The sequence below is a fragment of the Gadus macrocephalus genome, chromosome 17 (genome assembly GCF_031168955.1).
Source record: "Gadus macrocephalus chromosome 17, ASM3116895v1".
In the NCBI taxonomy this organism is placed as follows: domain Eukaryota; kingdom Metazoa; phylum Chordata; class Actinopteri; order Gadiformes; family Gadidae; genus Gadus; species Gadus macrocephalus.
The window spans coordinates 9,105,910-9,126,812 of NC_082398.1; the positions used below are offsets into that span (position 1 = coordinate 9,105,910).

General features: G+C 40.2%; 1 protein-coding gene and 1 long non-coding RNA gene across 2 annotated transcripts; both read right to left on the minus strand.

Moving 5' to 3' along the window:
• Window positions 1–1,918: 1,918 nt before the first annotated feature.
• On the minus strand, window positions 1,919–2,613 carry LOC132475778 (uncharacterized). The gene is made up of 2 exons (XR_009529987.1): window positions 2,391–2,613; window positions 1,919–2,357 (listed from the first exon to the last, which is right to left on the minus strand). It is a non-coding gene; the product is annotated as an uncharacterized LOC132475778 (long non-coding RNA).
• Window positions 2,614–9,071: 6,458 nt separating this feature from the next.
• Window positions 9,072–10,076, minus strand: LOC132445601 (astrocytic phosphoprotein PEA-15-like; the record flags this gene model as incomplete). Its single annotated transcript, XM_060035688.1, has 2 exons — window positions 9,072–9,161; window positions 9,933–10,076. Coding segments are annotated over 2 exons (231 nt in total), but the record flags the coding sequence as incomplete, so codon positions are not given.
• Between the last annotated feature and the right edge of the window lie 10,827 nt (window positions 10,077–20,903).

A 20,903-nucleotide genomic window follows, 5' to 3' on the forward strand; every position in this document is an offset into this window, starting at 1 on the left:
TCTTGGCTCTCACTGAAGAAAGAGTGTGGGGTAACCATGACAACGCAGAAAGTCGCGAGGTGGTTTCAAACTAAATCGCACAAGTGTACAATTAGGAGGGGGGATTCACACACTTAACAAACAGAAATAAATTGAAAATAAATAAGACATAACAAGAGACCGATCCATTGACAGGGTTCATAAAAAGAGAACATATATTTTACATTTTATCCTGCTGTATATTGGGGGGGACAGGTTGGTATTTTCTCAACATTGGGGGGGACACGACCCCCCCAAAGAATGCGTGGTTACGCCCTTGTAGGGCTGGGCGATAAACCGATTTTATCGATTAACTCGAGTGTGTAGCTCACGTCGACTTGTTTAAATGAAAATCGGTTTTCTCTTCAACATTCGCCAACGCCTCCCTCTCAGCTCCCGTAGTTCGGAATGGGCTCAGCCCTCCCCCCGCACAGAGTGGCATTTAACAAAGTGATACACAAACATGGCAGCGAGTGTGACAAGCTGTATACAACAATTTATTCATGTATGTATAATCTATTTTGAGGTAAACATAATTCATTTTAAATATATCTGTGTGGTTTAATAATTCGTCGATCTGTTGGTAATTCGTTGATCTGTTGGTAATGCCTCGGGGCTCCAGTAGGGGGATCGGGCTCCTCTTCCTCATTCAATACAGACGAGTGAAGGAAAGAGCTGCGTGTGCGTCTTTCTCATTCTTCTCCCGTTACTATTCCCTTTTTTTTAAGGCAATTATCATTTGCAAAACACTGTATATTTATGAACACATTAGTAATATTTTATGTTTACAGAAAAAAAATATTTTATATTTTACATTTTATGTAATGTTACTGGTTATACTTTTTACAATGGCAGGGCCTGCCATGATGCCTTTTTCTGTAAATCGATTTAAATCGGAAATCGGATTTCTTGTGAAAAAATCTGGGATTCTTTTTTTAGGCCATATCGCCCAGCCCTACGCCCTTGGCTCATAAACATGCTCTTATCGTTCCTCGGAACGGGTTTCCTGACAGGTCCTCTGTTGTTCGGCTTCAGTGATCCTTGTCCAACCTCTTATTTGTGGTTGATCTCATCAACAAAAGAGATGTTCAATATGCATACCACCACGTCGAGATTGCCCACCAATTTGACTTGGATTGAACTAGAAACAAACTGGCTCACTTTTCCTCATTCCTTTATGAGTGTAAATAAGGCACATTATTTTTCTGTCACATTTCTTTTTAATAGAAGTTAAGGACAGTAGGACAGTAGCAAGGTGTCAAATTAACCCAAAAAACTTAGCAGGATCGATGAAATTTCGTCTTTCCTGCAAACTTCCAGCCCAGTGTGAACATTTGTAAGTTGTAAACGTTGGTGATTCAATATTTTTAAGCCGATGTCAAGAAAGTAGGACATTTTTTATCTAACGTTATAAACATACTGAAGATTTGCAATGGGCATGCAACTTTTGGCCTGCAAGATAAACCTATTTATAGGAATTTTTAAACATACAGCTCAAAACTACAATTGGTTTCAAGGATCTATTATGATACTGTGGAGTCATCTGCCATGAACCAGAACCACATATAACCGCATTAAAATATGCTACAGAAACAAGTCAAGTATATTAGAATAATATAGTAATAGTCATTTGAATCTGTTTAACTACCCCTGTACAATGTGCAATGTGCAAGTAAAATGAAGTATTTCCAAAATGTATACATCGTATTAAATTCAAAGACAACTGCTCCAGACAACACAATCAGTTAGCAAATATATTTTAATATATAATATAATATTTATATTCAGATTAGGACAATGACAAAACAGCATTTCAGTTCAGTCTCATTTAAACCATGATAAGCCACACCAGAAGGACTTTGTTTAACAATGTACATCATAATGACGCATTTGAAAGGTGTAAAATACATCTTTGATTTTATTCTCTTTCAATGAAACCCATTTAAACATGTGTTCAGCCTGTTGCCATGGCCTCCAGTGGGTTAATGTAGAAGAGTTTGACGAACGTAAAAGCTGGAGGATGTATTAACTGAGCTGTTGCCGAATTTCTTCTTAAAGAATGACCAACTTAGACACACAATCTGACCAACTTCACAACAAAAACAAAAGACATCACTTGACCACATGTTTTTATTGTTCTTCCCACCGACATTACTAACGTGTGACTTGCCTGACAGGTGACTTGCAAAACATGACGAGCTAATTTGAACAGCATGGAATAGATTGATTTCAAACTAAGTGAACATTTAACTCAAGTGTTAAATGTTTTCTAATATACACAATTCAAGAATAGAATATGTTTTAATATCCCCATTACAGTATTTTAAATATGTTTTAACCTCCCCATTACCAGAGTTGAAATATGTTTTAACCTCCCCATTACCAGATTTGAAATGTGTTTTTAAATCCCCATTACAATAATTGCCACTTTGACACAGATACAAATTTGAATTTTCTACAAAGGAGAAATAATCGTTATTAATCATGACTTGGCCCAGACTTTTGAGTCAATGGCATTTTCATTCAAAATCAATATAATTTTGGGTATAAAATACTTTTTACTGGTTGACTTAAAACAGTTTAAGTTCCCCTTGTAATCTATCTAGGGCTGGGCGATTTTTTCGGTTTAATCGATTAATTTGCATTTTTTCTTTCCTACGGTTTGTGAAATGGCTGAACCGAAAAATCGCGATTTAAAAACAGTTCTAGACTCTTCCGATTTGTTTTGCTGAATAGACTCCGTAGTAGCCTCCTCTCTCACTTTCCAGAACGCGCGCAAAACTCAGCCTACTGCAATCACATTCACCTCGCCCCCGACAGACTTGGGGGAGAGCCGGGTCGATTGAAACACTTTTCAGTTAAACGTCTTTTGCAAAGATGACGTTATGTATACAAATAATTTGTGATCAACAACTCACATGTGTGTTCTCTTAGTTACAAGCAGTGGTGTAGTCTACGTGATACGCAGGTATACGCCGTATACCCACTAGGAACGCACCAGGATTTGCGTATACCCAGTTAAAAATGTGCACGGATACGTATCAATCGTCTTGTGACAGATCTTTCACTTCTGTGTTTATTTTTCGGAAATATCGGTTGGGTATAACTGCAATAAAATACTTTAAGCAGGGGAAGTTATCTCCTACATTCACCATTCATAAAATTCCCGCTGCGCGCTCTGCCCTGTCTCTGTTACGAAGCGCGAAGCTGCCCCTGCATCTCTGCACGTTAGTTGGCGGGCCGAGCCCCTCCTTCTCGCGTGTGCGTGCGTGCGTGCGTGCGTGTGTGTGTGTGTGTGTCCAGTCCTCCCATATTAATGTGTAAACCACATAATAAGTAGTCAACAGAAGACAATGTTTTAATCCCACTTTATATCTCCTTGTTACTTTTAGATGAGAACCCCTGGCCAGCCTTTCAGACTGGGTGTCAGGCTAGGGAATTTAAAAACAGGCATCCTTGGTTAGAGTGGAGGGAAAAAAAGTTATAGCTAAATGTCAGCCAACATACAGTTGGTATACACAATTGAAATTCATAATGTTAATCACTATGCAAATGAGAGTATAGCTAATTCATGGTCATTTTTAAGGTGCAGTAATTTCACACTTTTACACAATTAAATGACTATGGTATGTTAGATAACAACAGTAAGAGCTCAAATTAGAGCAATAGAAAGAGTGAAACATTAGTCTCCTGTCATCTCCTTCTCATGCACTGGTTAGCCATGGATGTAAACAGTTCATTCAATTATTCTGAGTAGATTTTGTCCTTGTTTAGCATGTGCTATTGCTACTATAGATATACAAAGGACAACTTGTCATTTTTGTGTTCTATTTGTTCATACTGTTATTAAAACTGATAAACCTACTCAGCTTTCCATGATTGTTGATAATCGTTATACTCTTAAATCAGCGGGTTGTAGACCCCTGTGTTGGTGAGTGTGGTGCGACACCCCATAAGCGCCACACACGTACATGGGTTTCAATGGAATTTGTTTAGAGAAAAACAGAAAAAAAAAATCGAGGTTTAAATCGAAAATCGTCCATTAGTTAGAAAAAAATCGAGATTTTATTTTTAGGCCAAATCGCCCAGCCCTAAATCTATCCAACAGAATGTACCAGCTGTCCTCTTGGAGTCCACTCAAACACACACATTAACCAACCAATCAAAGCGATCCATCTATCCATCAAGCAACTTATCTAAGCAGACCTGGCAAGGACCATCAACAAAAGAGATCGTTTAATGTCTCGCCATTAAAGCCGAGATTACAACGTTTCTTATTAGAGCAGTGGTGAATTCAAAACAAAATGGCCCCTTTTTGTAGGAGAAATGTCATCATCATTTCATCCAAAATTTACATTGAACACTAAATCTTCTCTTTCCATCACACTCCCTACTTATAGTGGTTATAGTGGTTAAGGCCAGCATCAAGTTGAACAATGTTAGCCTCATTCATGATCCTCACAAAATCCCAACACAACACAACTCTATTCACGCTACCTCTACTATTTTACAGCATTCTGTGCAAGACCTGCCACGTTTGATCATGTATTTATCCCATCCAACTCCACCTCCTTAAACTGTAAGCAAATCACTAAAATCAAACTTCAGGGACCAGTCATACATACTATCAGAATTGACATCACCTGCAATTGACTGAGCCACACAAAAAACGTAATTTTCTTCTTTTCTTCTTCTTCATTGTTATCTCTCTATTGAAATCTTGTAACATAATTCTTTAATATTTAAAATCCTCTTATAACCAAAAACTCAAAAGCTCAACTGGCGTTTGCTAGCCACATTTAGATCTAGTTTGCGAGCCACGTTTAGAAGTTGTGAATCTCATGTGTTTTTAACCTGTTTTTCTCTGATCCTACTAGTTTTAGGATCATAATCATTTCTTTAAAATACTGTATAGGAACTGGTCTTTATCGCTGCCAAGAAAGGAATTGTGATACTTCATTGAATTTGAAAGTGTCTTAAATGTCTTGGAATTTGAAGACATTTTAGATGGGTGGATTAGTTTGCTATGTTTCCCTTGAAAGAATGGATGCACAACTCTTGGAGTAACGTTCTCCATTTATAAAACACAGGAGAAAATAGTTATAGCGGACAGACAACCAGTTTCCCCCCCTTTGCTTTACAAGTTATAAAATCCCAGCCATTCGATGCAGTGGGTAACGTTTTAATGTAAGCAGAGCAAAAGGCTTCATATATAACATCAACTTAAATGCATAGAAATACAAATCAATCCAATAGTACAACACACTATATGGCAAGCAATACAGAATACAACATCCCCGATCACAGCTACTGGGAAGCTTCAAAATAAAAGTCTTGGTCATTGGCACTGGGAACAGGTGAAGGTGTAACTGTTGCATATACATACTGAACATTGGCTCTTTTTGGGGGAGGTGCCCCCAAAAGAGCCCATGTTATGCCACATTATGCGTTTTTTGTTTGTTTTTCGTGTTAAAGTCTCAATGATGTGTAACATTTCAGCTAGCTCGTAGCTTAACATAGCGGGGACATATTTACAGATCTTTTATCTCAGTGCGGACCGATAGTGTCTTCAATAATGCTATCCCACCTACTAACTGGGAGGGGCATCATCTAACATAACATTGTGATTTTAATCAATCCAACTCAAACATGGGACTTTAACACTGAAATAGTGGATTATTGTTGTTATCATTTTTATTTCCTTTCAAGGAATGCACACCATGTGTCTGTCAAAAGCAAAACAGGACTACATTGGACACAATCTTTCTCACAGTTCAGACATATTCTTTGTTTGAAAAAACAAACAATCAAACTACGCCGCAGATAAGTTATGTCACGACGTCTGCTAAGGCTTGACCGCGGGGAGTATAGATGCACAGTGATTCAAACAGCGGTTATAGTTTAACTTCAACAGTCTTTGTTAGCTATTTGGTTGGTATTTTCAAGATTAGTATTATTTTTATTTTATATTTTATATATCCAGACATCCCATAATGCACCAGGATAGCCAAGTCGGTGGTTTGTAAGCCGCTCTTTCACGCGGTAAAGTTTGAATATAATAATTTAGTGTTATTAAGTAACCTCCTTCATGATGCACATCCCTCTCTCTCGTGCGGTGGGAGGTTACTGATTGGAATTTAATCTTCTGTGTAACCAATGACGTGACAAGCAGCATTTAGCTGTACACGTGTAATGCACACATAATGCAGATATCATTAAAAATTTATTTTTCAAAATATATTTTTCCTATCATAACCCTTGGTCCAGGGTACACATCCAACTTTATATGGGGCACACATGTAAAGTGTGCCCCATATATGTCTTTTTTCTTTGTAAAGATAGTTTTTATCTATCTAGTTAGAGGTATAATTTTAGTTGGAATAATTATTCCAATATATAATTCCCAGTCAGACTATCATTGTCCAGAGAAGCCTTTAGGGACATGAATAAGGTAAATTCAATACATTGGATAATAACATAGTTGTCTGTGTTGGAACACTTTAAATCTATTATTTTGCGTCATGTTTGGCGTTTTAGTCAGCCAGGTTTTTTTTCTCCCTCTTGTCCGAAACCTTTTCTCTGTGATGTCTAGTGTAAACTCATCTGGTGTTTCAAAATTAAAACAAATGATGATGTTGGTGTGAAACGATGGATGTGAGATGAATTCTCCATCTCAAGCACATGACTTCTCAATCGATGGAGTGACTAAAGGCTCAAGGCAAATATTGGCTTTAAAAATAGATATATTTTAGAAAAACGTTTTTAAATATTGTCTGATGTCTCATATGGACTTTTGGACTTATTTTGAACGACATCTGAATCAAGAAAGAACCACCATTGAAACAGCTTCTCATATAGGCCTAGCTAAGCATCCTTGGAAACCGATGGCTATAATTATATTGGTCCACTAAAAGGGTTATAGTACTTTTACAATGTACAGACAGATATTTAAAACTGTTGAGCCAAGCAAACATTAATTACTTCTTCGTATAAATGTATCGGCCTTATTATAAATGTATCGGCCTTATTGTAAATGTATCTGGCCTTATTGGAAATGCATTGGGTGTGTCTCGGTACATTGCAAGATGCCTAAGCTTAAAGGTTGTCTTTTGTTTCATTGATTCCTTTGTTCAGAACGACATATTTGTTATGACTAAGGCATGAATTGCAATCTTTGACTTTGTGTCGTGACCTCATGCTTTTTTAGGTGGGGGGGCCAACTTGATGATCTCGGCTTCAGAGGGCAGGCGGATGATGTCTGAAAAAGAGGTGGAGATACACAGTAAATAGTGTTCAATTGAAGGTCTCAACTGGAAATAACCTGAGTGGCAGAACCACAACAAACATGATATGGCTGAGCATCAATTGAAAGGGGCTAAGAACAGGTTGATTATGGGTCGATTAGGTCGTCATTGCTTCGATCTTTCAAAAAAAGAGAAAAATACAAATCACTACTAGGCAGAAACTTGGACATGAAAGCAGACGACACTCTGGCTTTAGAAGAGTTACCGGGACCGGTTGGCATAAGCAACGACAAACCTAGGCCTGAGGGGAATTCCACAAAGCCGGTTTTATCACATAACCGGGTAAGTTAAACCAGGGTTTGCGGTAACCCTAGGTTTTCCGTTCCAAAATTAACACGGTGGGCCCTATTTTAACGGTCTGAAACGCAAGTGGGAAGCGCAAAGCGCAAGTAGCTTTGTGGGCGGTTCTACAGCGCTTTCGCTATTTTACAGGCGGATAAATGACACTTTAGTTTAACTTCAACAGTCTTTGTTAGCTATTTGGTTGGTATTTTCAAGATTAGTATTATTTTTATTTTATATTTTATATTTTATATATCCAGACATCCCATAATGCACCAGGATAGCCAAGTCGGTGGTTTGTAAGCCGCTCTTTCACGCGGTAAAGTTTGAATATAATAATTTAGTGTTATTAAGTAACCTCCTTCATGATGCACATCCCTCTCTCTCGTGCGGTGGGAGGTTACTGATTGGAATTTAATTTTCTGTGTAACCAATGACGTGACAAGCAGCATTTAGCTGTACACGTGTAATGCACACATAATGCAGATATCATTAAAAATTTATTTTTCAAAATATATTTTTCCTATCATAACCCTTGGTCCAGGGTACACATCCAACTTTATATGGGGCACACATGTAAAGTGTGCCCCATATATGTCTTTTTTCTTTGTAAAGATAGTTTTTATCTATCTAGTTAGAGGTATAATTTTAGTTGGAATAATTATTCCAATATATAATTCCCAGTCAGACTATCATTGTCCAGAGAAGCCTTTAGGGACATGAATAAGGTAAATTCAATACATTGGATAATAACATAGTTGTCTGTGTTGGAACACTTTAAATCTATTATTTTGCGTCATGTTTGGCGTTTTAGTCGGCCAGGTTTTTTTCCTCCCTCTTGTCCGAAACCTTTTCTCTGTGATGTCTAGTGTAAACTCATCTGGTGTTTCAAAATTAAAACAAATGATGATGTTGGTGTGAAACGATGGATGTGAGATGAATTCTCCATCTCAAGCACATGACTTCTCAATCGATGGAGTGACTAAAGGCTCAAGGCAAATATTGGCTTTAAAAATAGATATATTTTAGAAAAACGTTTTTAAATATTGTCTGATGTCTCATATGGACTTTTGGACTTATTTTGAACGACATCTGAATCAAGAAAGAACCACCATTGAAACAGCTTCTCATATAGGCCTAGCTAAGCATCCTTAGAAACCGATGGCTATAATTATATTGGTCCACTAAAAGGGTTATAGTACTTTTACAATGTACAGACAGATATTTAAAACTGTTGAGCCAAGCAAACATTAATTACTTCTTCGTATAAATGTATCGGCCTTATTATAAATGTATCGGCCTTATTGTAAATGTATCTGGCCTTATTGGAAATGCATTGGGTGTGTCTCGGTACATTGCAAGATGCCTAAGCTTAAAGGTTGTCTTTTGTTTCATTGATTCCTTTGTTCAGAACGACATATTTGTTATGACTAAGGCATGAATTGCAATCTTTGACTTTGTGTCGTGACCTCATGCTTTTTTAGGTGGGGGGGCCAACTTGATGATCTCGGCTTCAGAGGGCAGGCGGATGATGTCTGAAAATGTACCGGCGAGTGGCGGTGGTGGGAAAAGAACGCTCTGCGCCAGTTGTAAACTAGCAACGACACATGCGCCAGTGACTAAGTCACTTGCGCCGGATGCAAGATAGGGCCCGGTATGTTAGTTACTATAGAAACATATGCTCTGAATCAAACCTGGTCGGAGCAGGTTTTGCGCAGGTTAAGTGTGGAACATAACCCGGTTTTACATTTAAACCCGTGTTCACCGCAGATTTCATGTGTTCACAATGGCATGCCCTTTTGATGAGAGGCCTGTTGATATCGGAGCGCAAATTATTTGTGCAATCCACCGGGAGCGATTAATAAGACCACGGCTCGACATCTTGGCATATTCGGATTACTTTTTGCTGGAGGGATATAGATTCTCGCGCAAATCTTTAATATATTTAAATAGCCTTCTCCAGCCTTACATAGCCAACACTACCAATCGAGGACCTGGCCTCAGTTCATTCCAGATTATTTGCGTAGCCCTCCATTTTTTGCAAATGGTAGTTTCATCTATAATGTTGGAGATGCTGAGCACATCTCAGTCCTTTCAGATGACCCATCCACGTCCGGACCAAGAATTTCATCTGCCTCCCATCATACAAAGAGCAATATTGGCTGAGTCCTATGCCGAGGCACTTACAACAGAAAGTATAAACTAGTCCTAACGGACTTACATCCACTGGAGAATGTTCGATCGTAGCCGGCGGCTCCTTTACAAGCAGTAATCCATCTTGATCTGTGAAGTTGATGAATTTAGGTTTTCTACCCAGTTACCAAAAAAGATGCGCGTGAGCTTGGTGTCGATCTCGTCGTCCTCGGAGATATTGAGCACGGTGGTGCGGTACTCGATGACGCGCGTCAGCAGGTCGGGCCGCCGCGAGATCTCGAAGATGTGCTCGATGTACGACAGGTTGTCTGCAGGGGATCAGACGGGGCGGAGGGGGCGCTCTGCTTAGCCGAGCCTCTTCATCATCGTCTTCATCATCATTATCGTCATCGCAATCATCAACATCACCATCATGTCAGAAGTGGGGTGTAGTGAGTGTTATAGAGTGCAGCCCGACCTTTAAGGTGTTGTGTCTATGGGTTCAGTCATTTCGAAACCTAACCTATCCTTTCAACCTACATTTGGATATTGGTGAACACGTTGGTTCACCAAGATTAAACCCTTCCTGCCTATTTCTTGATCGAGTGGTTGAACAAATTAAGTTTTGTTTTCCCCTCAACCAAACAGACAAGCTGTCATGGAAACATTAATTCCTGGGTTGGCTCATAAACATGCACAATCATTCTTCCGGTTTCCTGACAGGTGTTGTTCTGCTTCACTGATCCTTGTCCAACACTTTAAGTGTGGCTTGACTCATCAATAAACGAGATGTTCTATATTGACACGACACTGTAGAGACTGCCCAATGATTCAACTTGGATTGAAATCAAAACAAACTGGCTCGCTTTTCCTCATTCCTTTGTGAGTGTAAATAAGGCATTTAATTTTTCCGTCCCATTTCTTTTTAATAGAAGTTTAGGACAGTAACAACGTGTCAAATGAAACAAGTAATCGTAGCAGGATCGATGAAGCAGACTTCCAGCCCAATGTCAACATATCTAAGTTGTAAACGTTTGTGACTCAATCTTTTTAAGCCGATATCAAGAAAGGAGGACATTGTTAAGTGTTAATATATGATTGCGCCCTTACTCTGAAGGGACAACTTCATGATGTCACTACGTTCTAGTGAAGTAACGCGCAGGTCAACTGTCACGTTGTACATTGCTGTGAACTGACTGGACAGTAGTCAGTCATGTATTCCAGAGAATAAATACGCCATAAAGGCTAAAGAGAATCTATGGCTTTGCTTATTCTTCACCACGCCAGAAACGAGGAGTCACTGCCCCATCTCAGCTTAACAGGTTATGGGCCCAGCAAGAGTTTGGACACAAGCAAGTTAACGAGCTTCTTTGACGGATTACCGGAAGAAGTTGCCGCGCAGTATAGGCACGGAACTTGGACATGCTTAGGCTAAGGTGAATGCTTTGTGTACCAGCTTGGAGATAAGTGATTCTCAGAAGAAGTGAAACGTGAGTAGCGACGTATAACGTGAAAGCTAAAGAAGACAACAACCTAGCTTAGCAATGAAAGTATAGCAAGCTAAGAGACTAGCAAAGAGGCTAATAGCCCCCGAGTGAAATTGGCGGGTAAGCAAAAATGGCAAGCACAACGGCAGGAATCATTGCAGCAAAGCTTTTATTCGATGGATCAGAAGACAAATACGAACTGTGGGAAACAAGATTCCTAGGCCACTTGCACATTCGTAAGCTAAAAGGGACAATATTGAATGAGCCTGCCAGCGCCAACACAGAACAGCTACCCCAAGATGATGCGAAGAATGCTGATTGCTATGCTGAAAAGCCTATCGCTGATCAGGCACGATGCAGCCGATGACGGCAGGAAAGCCCACGGAATATTGAGGGAACATTATTCTGGAAAAAGCCAGCCTCAAATATAAAACTGTACACGTCTTTAAACAAGTTAAGCATGGCAGAGAACGAGAGTGCTACTGGCCATATGATAAGAGCGGAAAACGTCATTACTGCTTTGAGAGATGCGGCTGAGACCATGAGTGATGGACTGACCATGGCCATGGTATTAAACGGACTACCAGACTCCTTCAAGCCACTAGCCGTCCATGTAACATGTAACACAGAATGAGGATAAGCCTTGAGGTTACATTCACAGACTTCAAGAGAAGGCTATGGATTTATGAAGAGTCTGAGAAAATAAACACAGTAGAACCCGCAGACAACATGATGAAGACTAGTGTGAGGCCAAGCCATGGCCTTGCCAAAACGCACGCCAGCATCAGAAAAAGAGAAGACTCCGACTTGACATGCTCAGTGGCGGAGCCAGGAAATTTCCATTGGGGTGGCCAGGATGGGGCCAGTGATCATTTTTGGGTGGCAAGCATGTGTCTCACCAGGAGATGCAGAGCTATTTAAGACACATACAGCAAACATCTCAACATTATTCGGAATTCAGGTGAAGGTGCAATAGAAAAGTATTCAATATATTTAAATTGTTCTTATACCTAAAGGCAAAGTAACAAAGAAGCTAAAACTTAAAAAAGAATATACACTTATTCTGTATTCATACTTGTTTTTTAACTGTTGATTTACCGATTGCTATTTGTGTTTTTATTTGTATTGTACGACTGAGTCGAACAATGGTTGTACAGATATGCATTGACAGCAAGGTATTCTATTTTATAGTAGAGATGTCCTCAGTTTATGGCGACAAGCCAAGTCAATTCTCTCAGTGTATCATCAGGAATACAAAACAAGGATACAAAATTAGAAGTGCAAAGTGTCCAGTATGTGTGAAAGAGTGAGTATACCTGGAGGTCCACTTGGGCCGCCACTCGTTGTTGGAGGCTCCTCTCTCTCGCTGTCTGAATCTTCTGTGGGAATATAAATATATATATAAAAACATTAATAGGTGTTTAAAGTATTTTCCACAAGGTGTAATGATCCACTATCCAAGTATTTCACAGATACAAAAGATTAAAAATCATTTTCTACAGCATTAAACATATACAATATAAACTTGTGGACAATATCGATGGAAAAGTTAGCAGAAGAGTACAACATACAATGTAAGATTGACAATTTACCTGAGGGTCCACTGGGGCCACTCCTCAGGTAGGACTCTTCTGTCCTGCTCTCGATCAATCTTTCAGAAACATCTAAAATAATTACAATAAGGTGTTCAGGTAATTTTCCTAAAGGTTTTATAATGCATGCTATATAGTGTTTAACAAACACACTATAAGCTAAAGTATAATATTAGTGAAAGTGTCTCTGGGTAGCAAATACAAATATGCCATACTTTAATGTACTGAAAAAACGAACTGATATGTTTTACAATGCACTTTCAACCTGACCTGTATATGAATAGACAAACTTTAAGCCAATTGTAAATAAGATAACCTCATACCAAGCTGTACTATATGTGAGTCTCCATACTGTATACCTGGGGCCGTATTCACAAAGCATTTTATCTTACCGCTAGGAGTGCTCCTAACTCGCGCTAAAACATTTTACGTAGGAGTTTTTTCTTAAAAGTTATTCACAAAGCCGCTGAGACCTACTCTTACTAAGGATAAATCACAAAGAGTGAACTAAGAGTGACGCGCCATTGCTATGGATTACGTCAATTCTCGTGCACGAGTTTAGAAGCGGTCAGTTCGGTGATTGGTTGTTCAGACGAGCCCACTGAATCACCGAAAAACAAGGAAATAGCCTAGGCTAGAAATTAGGGATGGGCGTGAGGAATCGATTACTCGAGTACTCCTCGTTACAAATGAACTCGGTTGGTGGGACAGGCAAACTCGAGTTTGCATATACACACACAAACAACGTTTTCTGAAGCAAATGTATCAATTTTCTGTCGGCGCCACTAACGCATGCCGTGGGCACAAAGCAAATGAAATGTATCCATTTCTGTGTGGCGCGTTCCGTGCCGTGTGCAGGCACGCCAGAATTAAAAAAGTTAAGAGATGGCGGTTAAAGCAAAGCAAAGCGAAGAATTGAAATACTTTAAAGAAATAGGAGATCATAAGGTGAAATGTAAAATATGCCAAGCGAAATCGAGCTACAAGAAAGTACTATGCGGCAACATATGCTCCTGAAACACAACGGTGAGTTCGGGAAAGCAGACCTGCAGCAACCAAGTGTGTCGGCTATTTTAACCGCCGCAAGACGCAGCTGTAATCCCGGCCGTGTAGAGAAGATCACAATGCTGAGTATTTCCATAGTCCATTTGCTGCCGTTTTATTTGCAGCTTTAAATTATTTGCAATGGTTAGGCTACTTGTTTTTGTTTTTTTTAAACTGTTGCAGGCCTTGGTTCGACGTGATTTAAATTGTGAGACGCATATTTATTTTTGTAAGGAAAATGTGTTTTGAACGTTTGCAAAAATAAATAATGAATACTCTGATAACTCAGACTGTTTTGATGGAGAATAAGCATTACATTGGTTGGTAATATTGCCGTTCATCATCAAGCCTATTCCTGCTGCAGATGCGTCACATTCTAAAAATAGATTTGATTAAACGAGTACTCGATTGATCCTCGAGGAATTCCTTCGATCACTCGAGTTTGAAATTTACCACTCGTGCCCATCCCTACTAGAAATTAATTCCTATTAAGTAGTTATAGTGCAGTTAGCAGAATACACGCATGATGACAATTTTGTGCAGACCACGATAATGACGTTGTAGCCTGCACGTTCAAGAGAGAGAGAAAGCAAACAATAAAAATACGTAAAATTTAAAAGAAAATAAATGTTATGAACTACCGAAGTGTTGACTGATTTGTGCCAAGGTGTTTACCTAAAATGTGTTTTCAAAGTGATCCCTAAATGCCTGTCCACTCGGTTCCACACGGCCAAATTCCTTGTCATGTTGATCGCCATCATCATCATCATCATCATCATCATCATCGTCTGGCTGTGGAATGTTCCTCCGCTTGCAGAGGTTGTGTAGAATGGCACATACAGTGATTACTGTGCTTGCCCTCTCTGGGGTGAGGCATATTTCACCGTGGAGGACATGAAACCGACGTTTCATCTGCCCAATTCCTCTGTCCACAACATTTCGTGTATGTTTGTGTGCTGTAGCATATATGGAAGAAATCAGTAAACAATAATAATTATGGATTCAACAAATAAAAGGCGTGAAAGAGCCAGTACGATGTGTTTTAAGCATAGGACTAAGCGTAATCTGCGTAATCACTTACATGTTATACTTTAACTGTGCTCTCGGTTGTGGATTGAGGTAGGGTGTCTAGAGCCACGTCTTGCATGGATAGTCACATGTCACCCAGCAAGTGACACCCAACTGGTACATCTCAAAAAGCTGCCTCAGACCGCTCACCATTAAAATGTGCGAATCATGGGTAGCTGAAGATCCAGGCCACTTTGCAACAACATCCAGTAGGCTATGTTAAAATTTGCATCAAAAACAACCTGGGTGTTGATGGAATGCACTTTCTTCCTATTGACGAACACGTACTCGTCTTTTGATGGCGCAATTATTTTTATGTGCGTCCCATCAATAGCACCGACCACACCGGGCATACCTGCAATTGCCATGAAGTAGGCTTTGATCCTGTGTAATTGTTGAATGTCCAAAGGAAAGTTTATGGCACGGCTGACTGATGGTTGCGATAATTTTAAATCGTCGGCATTGCAAAGTTGCATTTCCCCTGTTGCTAAATAACGTAGTGTGGCCAAACATTTTATTTCGGGACTAATCAGATTATTCCTGTTAGTCTGGGATGTTATTGCATCGCGCATTAACTCCACAACAAGTTGAATACCCTAACATTTCGTCTCGCAGGCATTTTACGATTCTTTGTGAATAGGTCTTACTGAGTTAGGAGTCCTCTTGAGGACTTTTAAGCTCTCCTTTTAAGCACCTAAGTAGCACTTAGGTGCTACTTTTAGGCCTAAAATACTTTGTGAATTGCTCCTAGTGAAAAAAGTTAGGAGTCCTAAATTTAAGAGTGACACGCCCATTATTTTTAGGAGTTACTCCTAAATTCGCCAGTTAGGACCTACTTTTAGCCCTAAGATCCTTTGTGAATACGGCCCCTGGAGGTCCATTTAAGTTGCTGCTCTCTGAGGGCTCCTCATCCTCGCTCTCTGCCTGTTTTTTCTCCATCTCACCCTCATTCTTTGCCTTAGCTGACTTCTTTCCACTTGCCCTGAAGAAGGACGCTATGTCTGCCTTCTTCCTCTTCATTATTTTTCCCTCTTTAATGACACCAAAATGCAGCATAAATACTGTATATACCTGACACAATCATAACACGTTCTGGCAACAATAGCAGTTAACAGCAAATAACTAGATCGAAAGTCGATCTGAAGTTGCAAAAACAAATACGTGTAGAGACTTGAGAGAGATTATATTAAAACACTGTACACAATCTCGCAACGTAGTTATCAAATATAGCATATAGCAATTTTAACAGTTTACTATGTTCTCCTCCGATCTACCTTGCTTCTAAACTTTGCAAAATAGATAGTCATGGGTGGGATAGTCACAGTTATTAGAAGACAAAAACAACATCCATTATGATATCATACCTTTCTGTTTTGGGTTTCTTCACTTAGCCGCAGGTGCCGGTCGAAGCGTCAGGTGGTAGCAGGCATTCAGGCCATGCTTGAGCCGTTTAATTGAAATTAGTGATGGTTGAATCTGAGTCAATCGGATTCAAAGAACCGAATCCTTACATTCACCCATGAGTCACGAGTCCGTGGTCTAAATTAACCCGAATCTTTCGGTTCTGGCTGCTACGGACGACATTATTAAAACGATGCACGAATGTCATCAAACTGTAGGTCTATAACAACATTAACACATCCGTTTTTCATCTGCATAGTAACTTAGATTAAGCATATGGACCCGGAGCTGCCAGCTGCGTGGTTGAATAAGAACTTCCTGTAGACAGAGCTGTACACAGATCCAGATCCATAGACTGAGCGAATTCATGGGTCGGATTCGTATCCGGTTGAGTGAAAGACTAACTCAAAGGATTCAGATGAAATGGGTCTGACTCGTATCCGGCTGGGTGAAAGATTAACTCAAAGGATTCAGATGAAATGGGTCTGACTCGTATCCGGCTGGGTGAAAGACTAACTCAAAGGACTCAGTTGAAATGGGTCGGACTCGTATCTGGTTGAGTGAAAGACTAACTTAAATTACTCATATTGAATGGGTCGGACTCATATCCTGTTGAGTGAAAGACCAACTCAACGGACTCATACTAAATGGGACGGGCTCGTACTGTAAATCGTTAAACTCTTTTGTTACAAAGGCATTATTTTACGAGAGATTGTATTCTAAAATGAAAGTGGCTTATTAAAAATAAAGTTGTTTGCTGACTATGTGAACTCTCAGAATATTTCTGTGTTTGACGAGCTTCGAAGAGAAAAAAAATTAATCCATACGTTTTTTTCCTAATTCAGATAGCAGTCACGTTGGCGACATCTCCGATGTTTGCAATGCATCCTTTTTAATATTCAAATATGTTCCATAATGTTCGGCCTGCGCTGAGAAAGTCCTTCTTGCGTATTTCCCCTGGATATCCTCAAAACTGCATTACAGTGGTTTGCTGTGAGCGTGCGCATTAGGCACTAGGGGGTGGGCTGCTGGGCTCATTCAGCGACAAAATTTCAACTGATTCAGATTCAAAGGACTCAAAAGATTCGGATCTTTTTAGTGATTCACTCAAAGGACTATGAATCTTCTAAGTGAATCGAAATTCCCATCACTAATTGAAATACAGGACGTGTGCGCGCTGCGCGCGGCTAAAGGGTCCGACAGTGTAATAGCGGTGCGAGAAAGGTTCCGCATTTTTCCCCGGCCACCCCCTGGCTCCGCCACCGGCCTACACACACACACAGACACACGTGAGTTTATACAATGTGCAACATTTACTTTGCAAACCATTGTCAATTTGTTTTGTTAATCCTGCTTTTAACATTTGCGTCACATAGGTCCTATCCCATGGCTTAAATTAGGCCTACAAGAGAAAAAATGACAATAAGTATTTATATGTAGGCTACATATAAGTGTGTGTTTTAAAGAATTATTATTTTTGATAAATTATTCATCAAATTGCAACATAATTGACATGGCTGGCTGTTATATGATGAAACGCTCACCAAGGAGACGGACCGCGGAGACTCGCACCCGAAACATGGTCTGATGGTCTGTCAATGAATTTAATTTAAAAGTTACGCTTTAAGATTGAATTGAAAGATATTGACAGCTATATTGACGCCCTCAGCTCCTCTGGCAGACTTCCAGAGGCAAGGAGAACCACAGAACGGGATCCAGAGCTCAAAACAACATCCTACCTGTTCACAGATGTTCCCTCTTCTGAATCCACTAAGCCTAACCAATAATACCTAGTCACAGACATACAGCGTTGTACTAAAATGCTAAAATGCCAAATGCACAACTGGACCACAGCATTGCATTGACCTATCAAGTTCAAGTGCAAGTTAGTTCAATTTGCTTTATTTTGTACCCAAAGGTAGATTTCGTTTGCAGTACAGAGTCCTCATGCACACAAATATCCCTGTTCCCTGTTGTTGTTTTTATTCTGTTCTATAGCAATATTAAAAAAGACATCCTCAGGGTTGAGCCTTAGATCTCAAGGTTACATCCAATATGGAAATAACAGATTTTCCTTGAGCCTCTGCTGTTCCTCTTATGCAAATATATTGTCCTTGAAGACAGCATTGAGACCATTAAGAATTAGAATAGTGCAGGGGGTTATTTATTTCAATTCTCTGTTCTTCGTGTTATTTAAATTAAATTTTGCAAAACTTATCGATAAAGATATTGACAGCACTAAACAAAATGGCATGTTTGTAGCCAAATCGAAGCACCACCTTGACCTCAGATGGTTACAGTGTGTGCAGGGTATTTTGAAATGAAATCATACATTTCAGAATGAAATACTATCAGGCTTCGGATTTAGACACGCATTTAGATTTAAAGATCACTTCATCACTTAGATATCAATTATTAGTAGCGTTAGTAGAAGTCTAATTTTGTTCCGAGAAAATTGTTAATTAAACTTTGTAGTTGGCACTAAGAGGTCACAACTTTAGTGGTCAAAGGTCAACTTGGGATCGGCTATCTGAACAAGGTCCGTCTCAGAGAGCTTTCAGGAGGTTGAGCTGGAGGTGAAACTTGGTTACGCTTGTTTTTCTAATTCTTATAGATACTCTGCACTCTTCCCTGTTCCCTGATGTGGTTTTTTATTATTTTCTACAGCACTATTAAAAAAAGATGGTAGCGACATTTACGTTTCTTTGGATAAAGGCATCTGCAAAATGACTAAAGATGTAACTATTGCTGAGTTGTTCTTCAAGGAAAGGGTTCAAATCCGGGATAGCTTTTAACAGACTTTATTCGTTATAAAGTCGGCATGGAAAGGGAAGTCTGGGGCCCCCTGCTTGAGCTGCTCCCCCCGCGACCCGACCCCGGATAAGCGGATGACGATGAGTCGGCATGTTTCGGTATGGTAACTATGACTATGGAGCATAAGGAGAGGAAGCGTGTTGAACACGTGTGAGAGATATAACTTTAGCTACTTCGAGCCACGGGCAAAGGCCCATGACTCTCTGCGGGGGTGGGTGAAAATCTCTGGGGCTGTTTCCTTCGAATTCCCTGCTAGAGCACGTCAAGTGGGCGTGTCCCATGTAGTGGGCGTGGCCGGGGTGACGTAATGGCTTCGGCTTCTTCACCTAACTAAACGTGATGCCTTCTGTGGTGGAGCAGCCTTCAATAAGGTCTTGCTCCCCTTGTGGCTATGTATAGTATTTACGGCTTATATGTTTGGTCCTGCTTCATAGGGTCTATGTGTGGGTAGCTTAGATTCTTAAAATACGTAACACTATGAAGAAAGGGAAACACCAGTGAGGAGATTGTTGCTGTAGTGACTCTAACCACATCCTCAGGTTTGAGCCTGAGATCCCAAGGTTACATCAATATGGAAATATCTGATTTTCCTTGAGCATCTTCTGTTCCTCTTATGCAAATATGTTGCCCTTGAAGACAGCATTGAGAACATTGAGAATAAGAATAGTGCATGCGTTTATTTATTTCCATTCTCTGTTCTTTGTGATATTTAACCGAACTTTGCAAAACTTTTTTTAAATGATCATTTAAAGTAATTTAAGTATTTCTTAATTAAAAATAAAATAAAATGTATAGATACAATTATTGACGTCAGCCACAATGTCAACGTCATGAAACCTTATTTTGAAATGTTAAATGATGGCACTGGAAAGGCAGCATGATGGCACAGCACTGCTATTCATTAATTTTAGGAAAACTATTTGTTAATCCTTTCTTGTAGTCCCATTTGGGACTACAAGCCCCAAAAGATCCTTGTACTGCCCCCTGCTTACCTAGGATCTCTATTTGGGCGTTGGATTCCGTTAGTGGTGGCAATGATGGTGCGCACATCCTCATAGTGTGTGGAGGTTGTGCTGGTGCTGCAGGCATCAAGGGATACAAATATTATTTTGTATCTTGACGACCTGCTTGTCCTTAGCCACTCAGAGGAAGCTGCGAGAAGTGACAACATGACGGTGATAAACCATCGCTCTTCCTTGGGTTCAGCCATCAACTGGGAAGAGCTCACCGCTCCCCAGCCGTCGGCTAGTCGATGGGAGTGTCCCTACTCGGCCACGATGACAGCGAGGCTCTAGCCTCTCCCGCTTTCACAGGAGCGTGACCGCACTGTCTATCATGCACCTGTTGGGGCTGATGGCAGCTGTCCACCCTGTGCTCCCCCTGCGTCTGCCCCTTGTGGTGTAGACCACATCGGTGGCTCTGTGTTGCCAGACCAGGAATATTGGGGAAGCCCCCTTCGCACTTCTCAAGGGGACTCTCTTCTAGTGACGTCTTACGTTGTGGTCTTTACGGACAACTCGTCGACGCATTGGGGTGGGACGTACCTCCCGGTTGAAAAATTGGGAGGTATGTCGGTTGAAAAATTGGTTATTTTCCTTTTCCTCACCTGGTGCCGCGAGATGTTCTGATCAGAAAAGACAGGGTGTCATATAGGGCTGTCACTTTTTCCAAAAATGAAATTCGAACGAATTTCGAATGTCCATAATTAATTCGAATACATTCGACCCCCCCCCCCCCCCCCCCCCATAGAACACGACAAC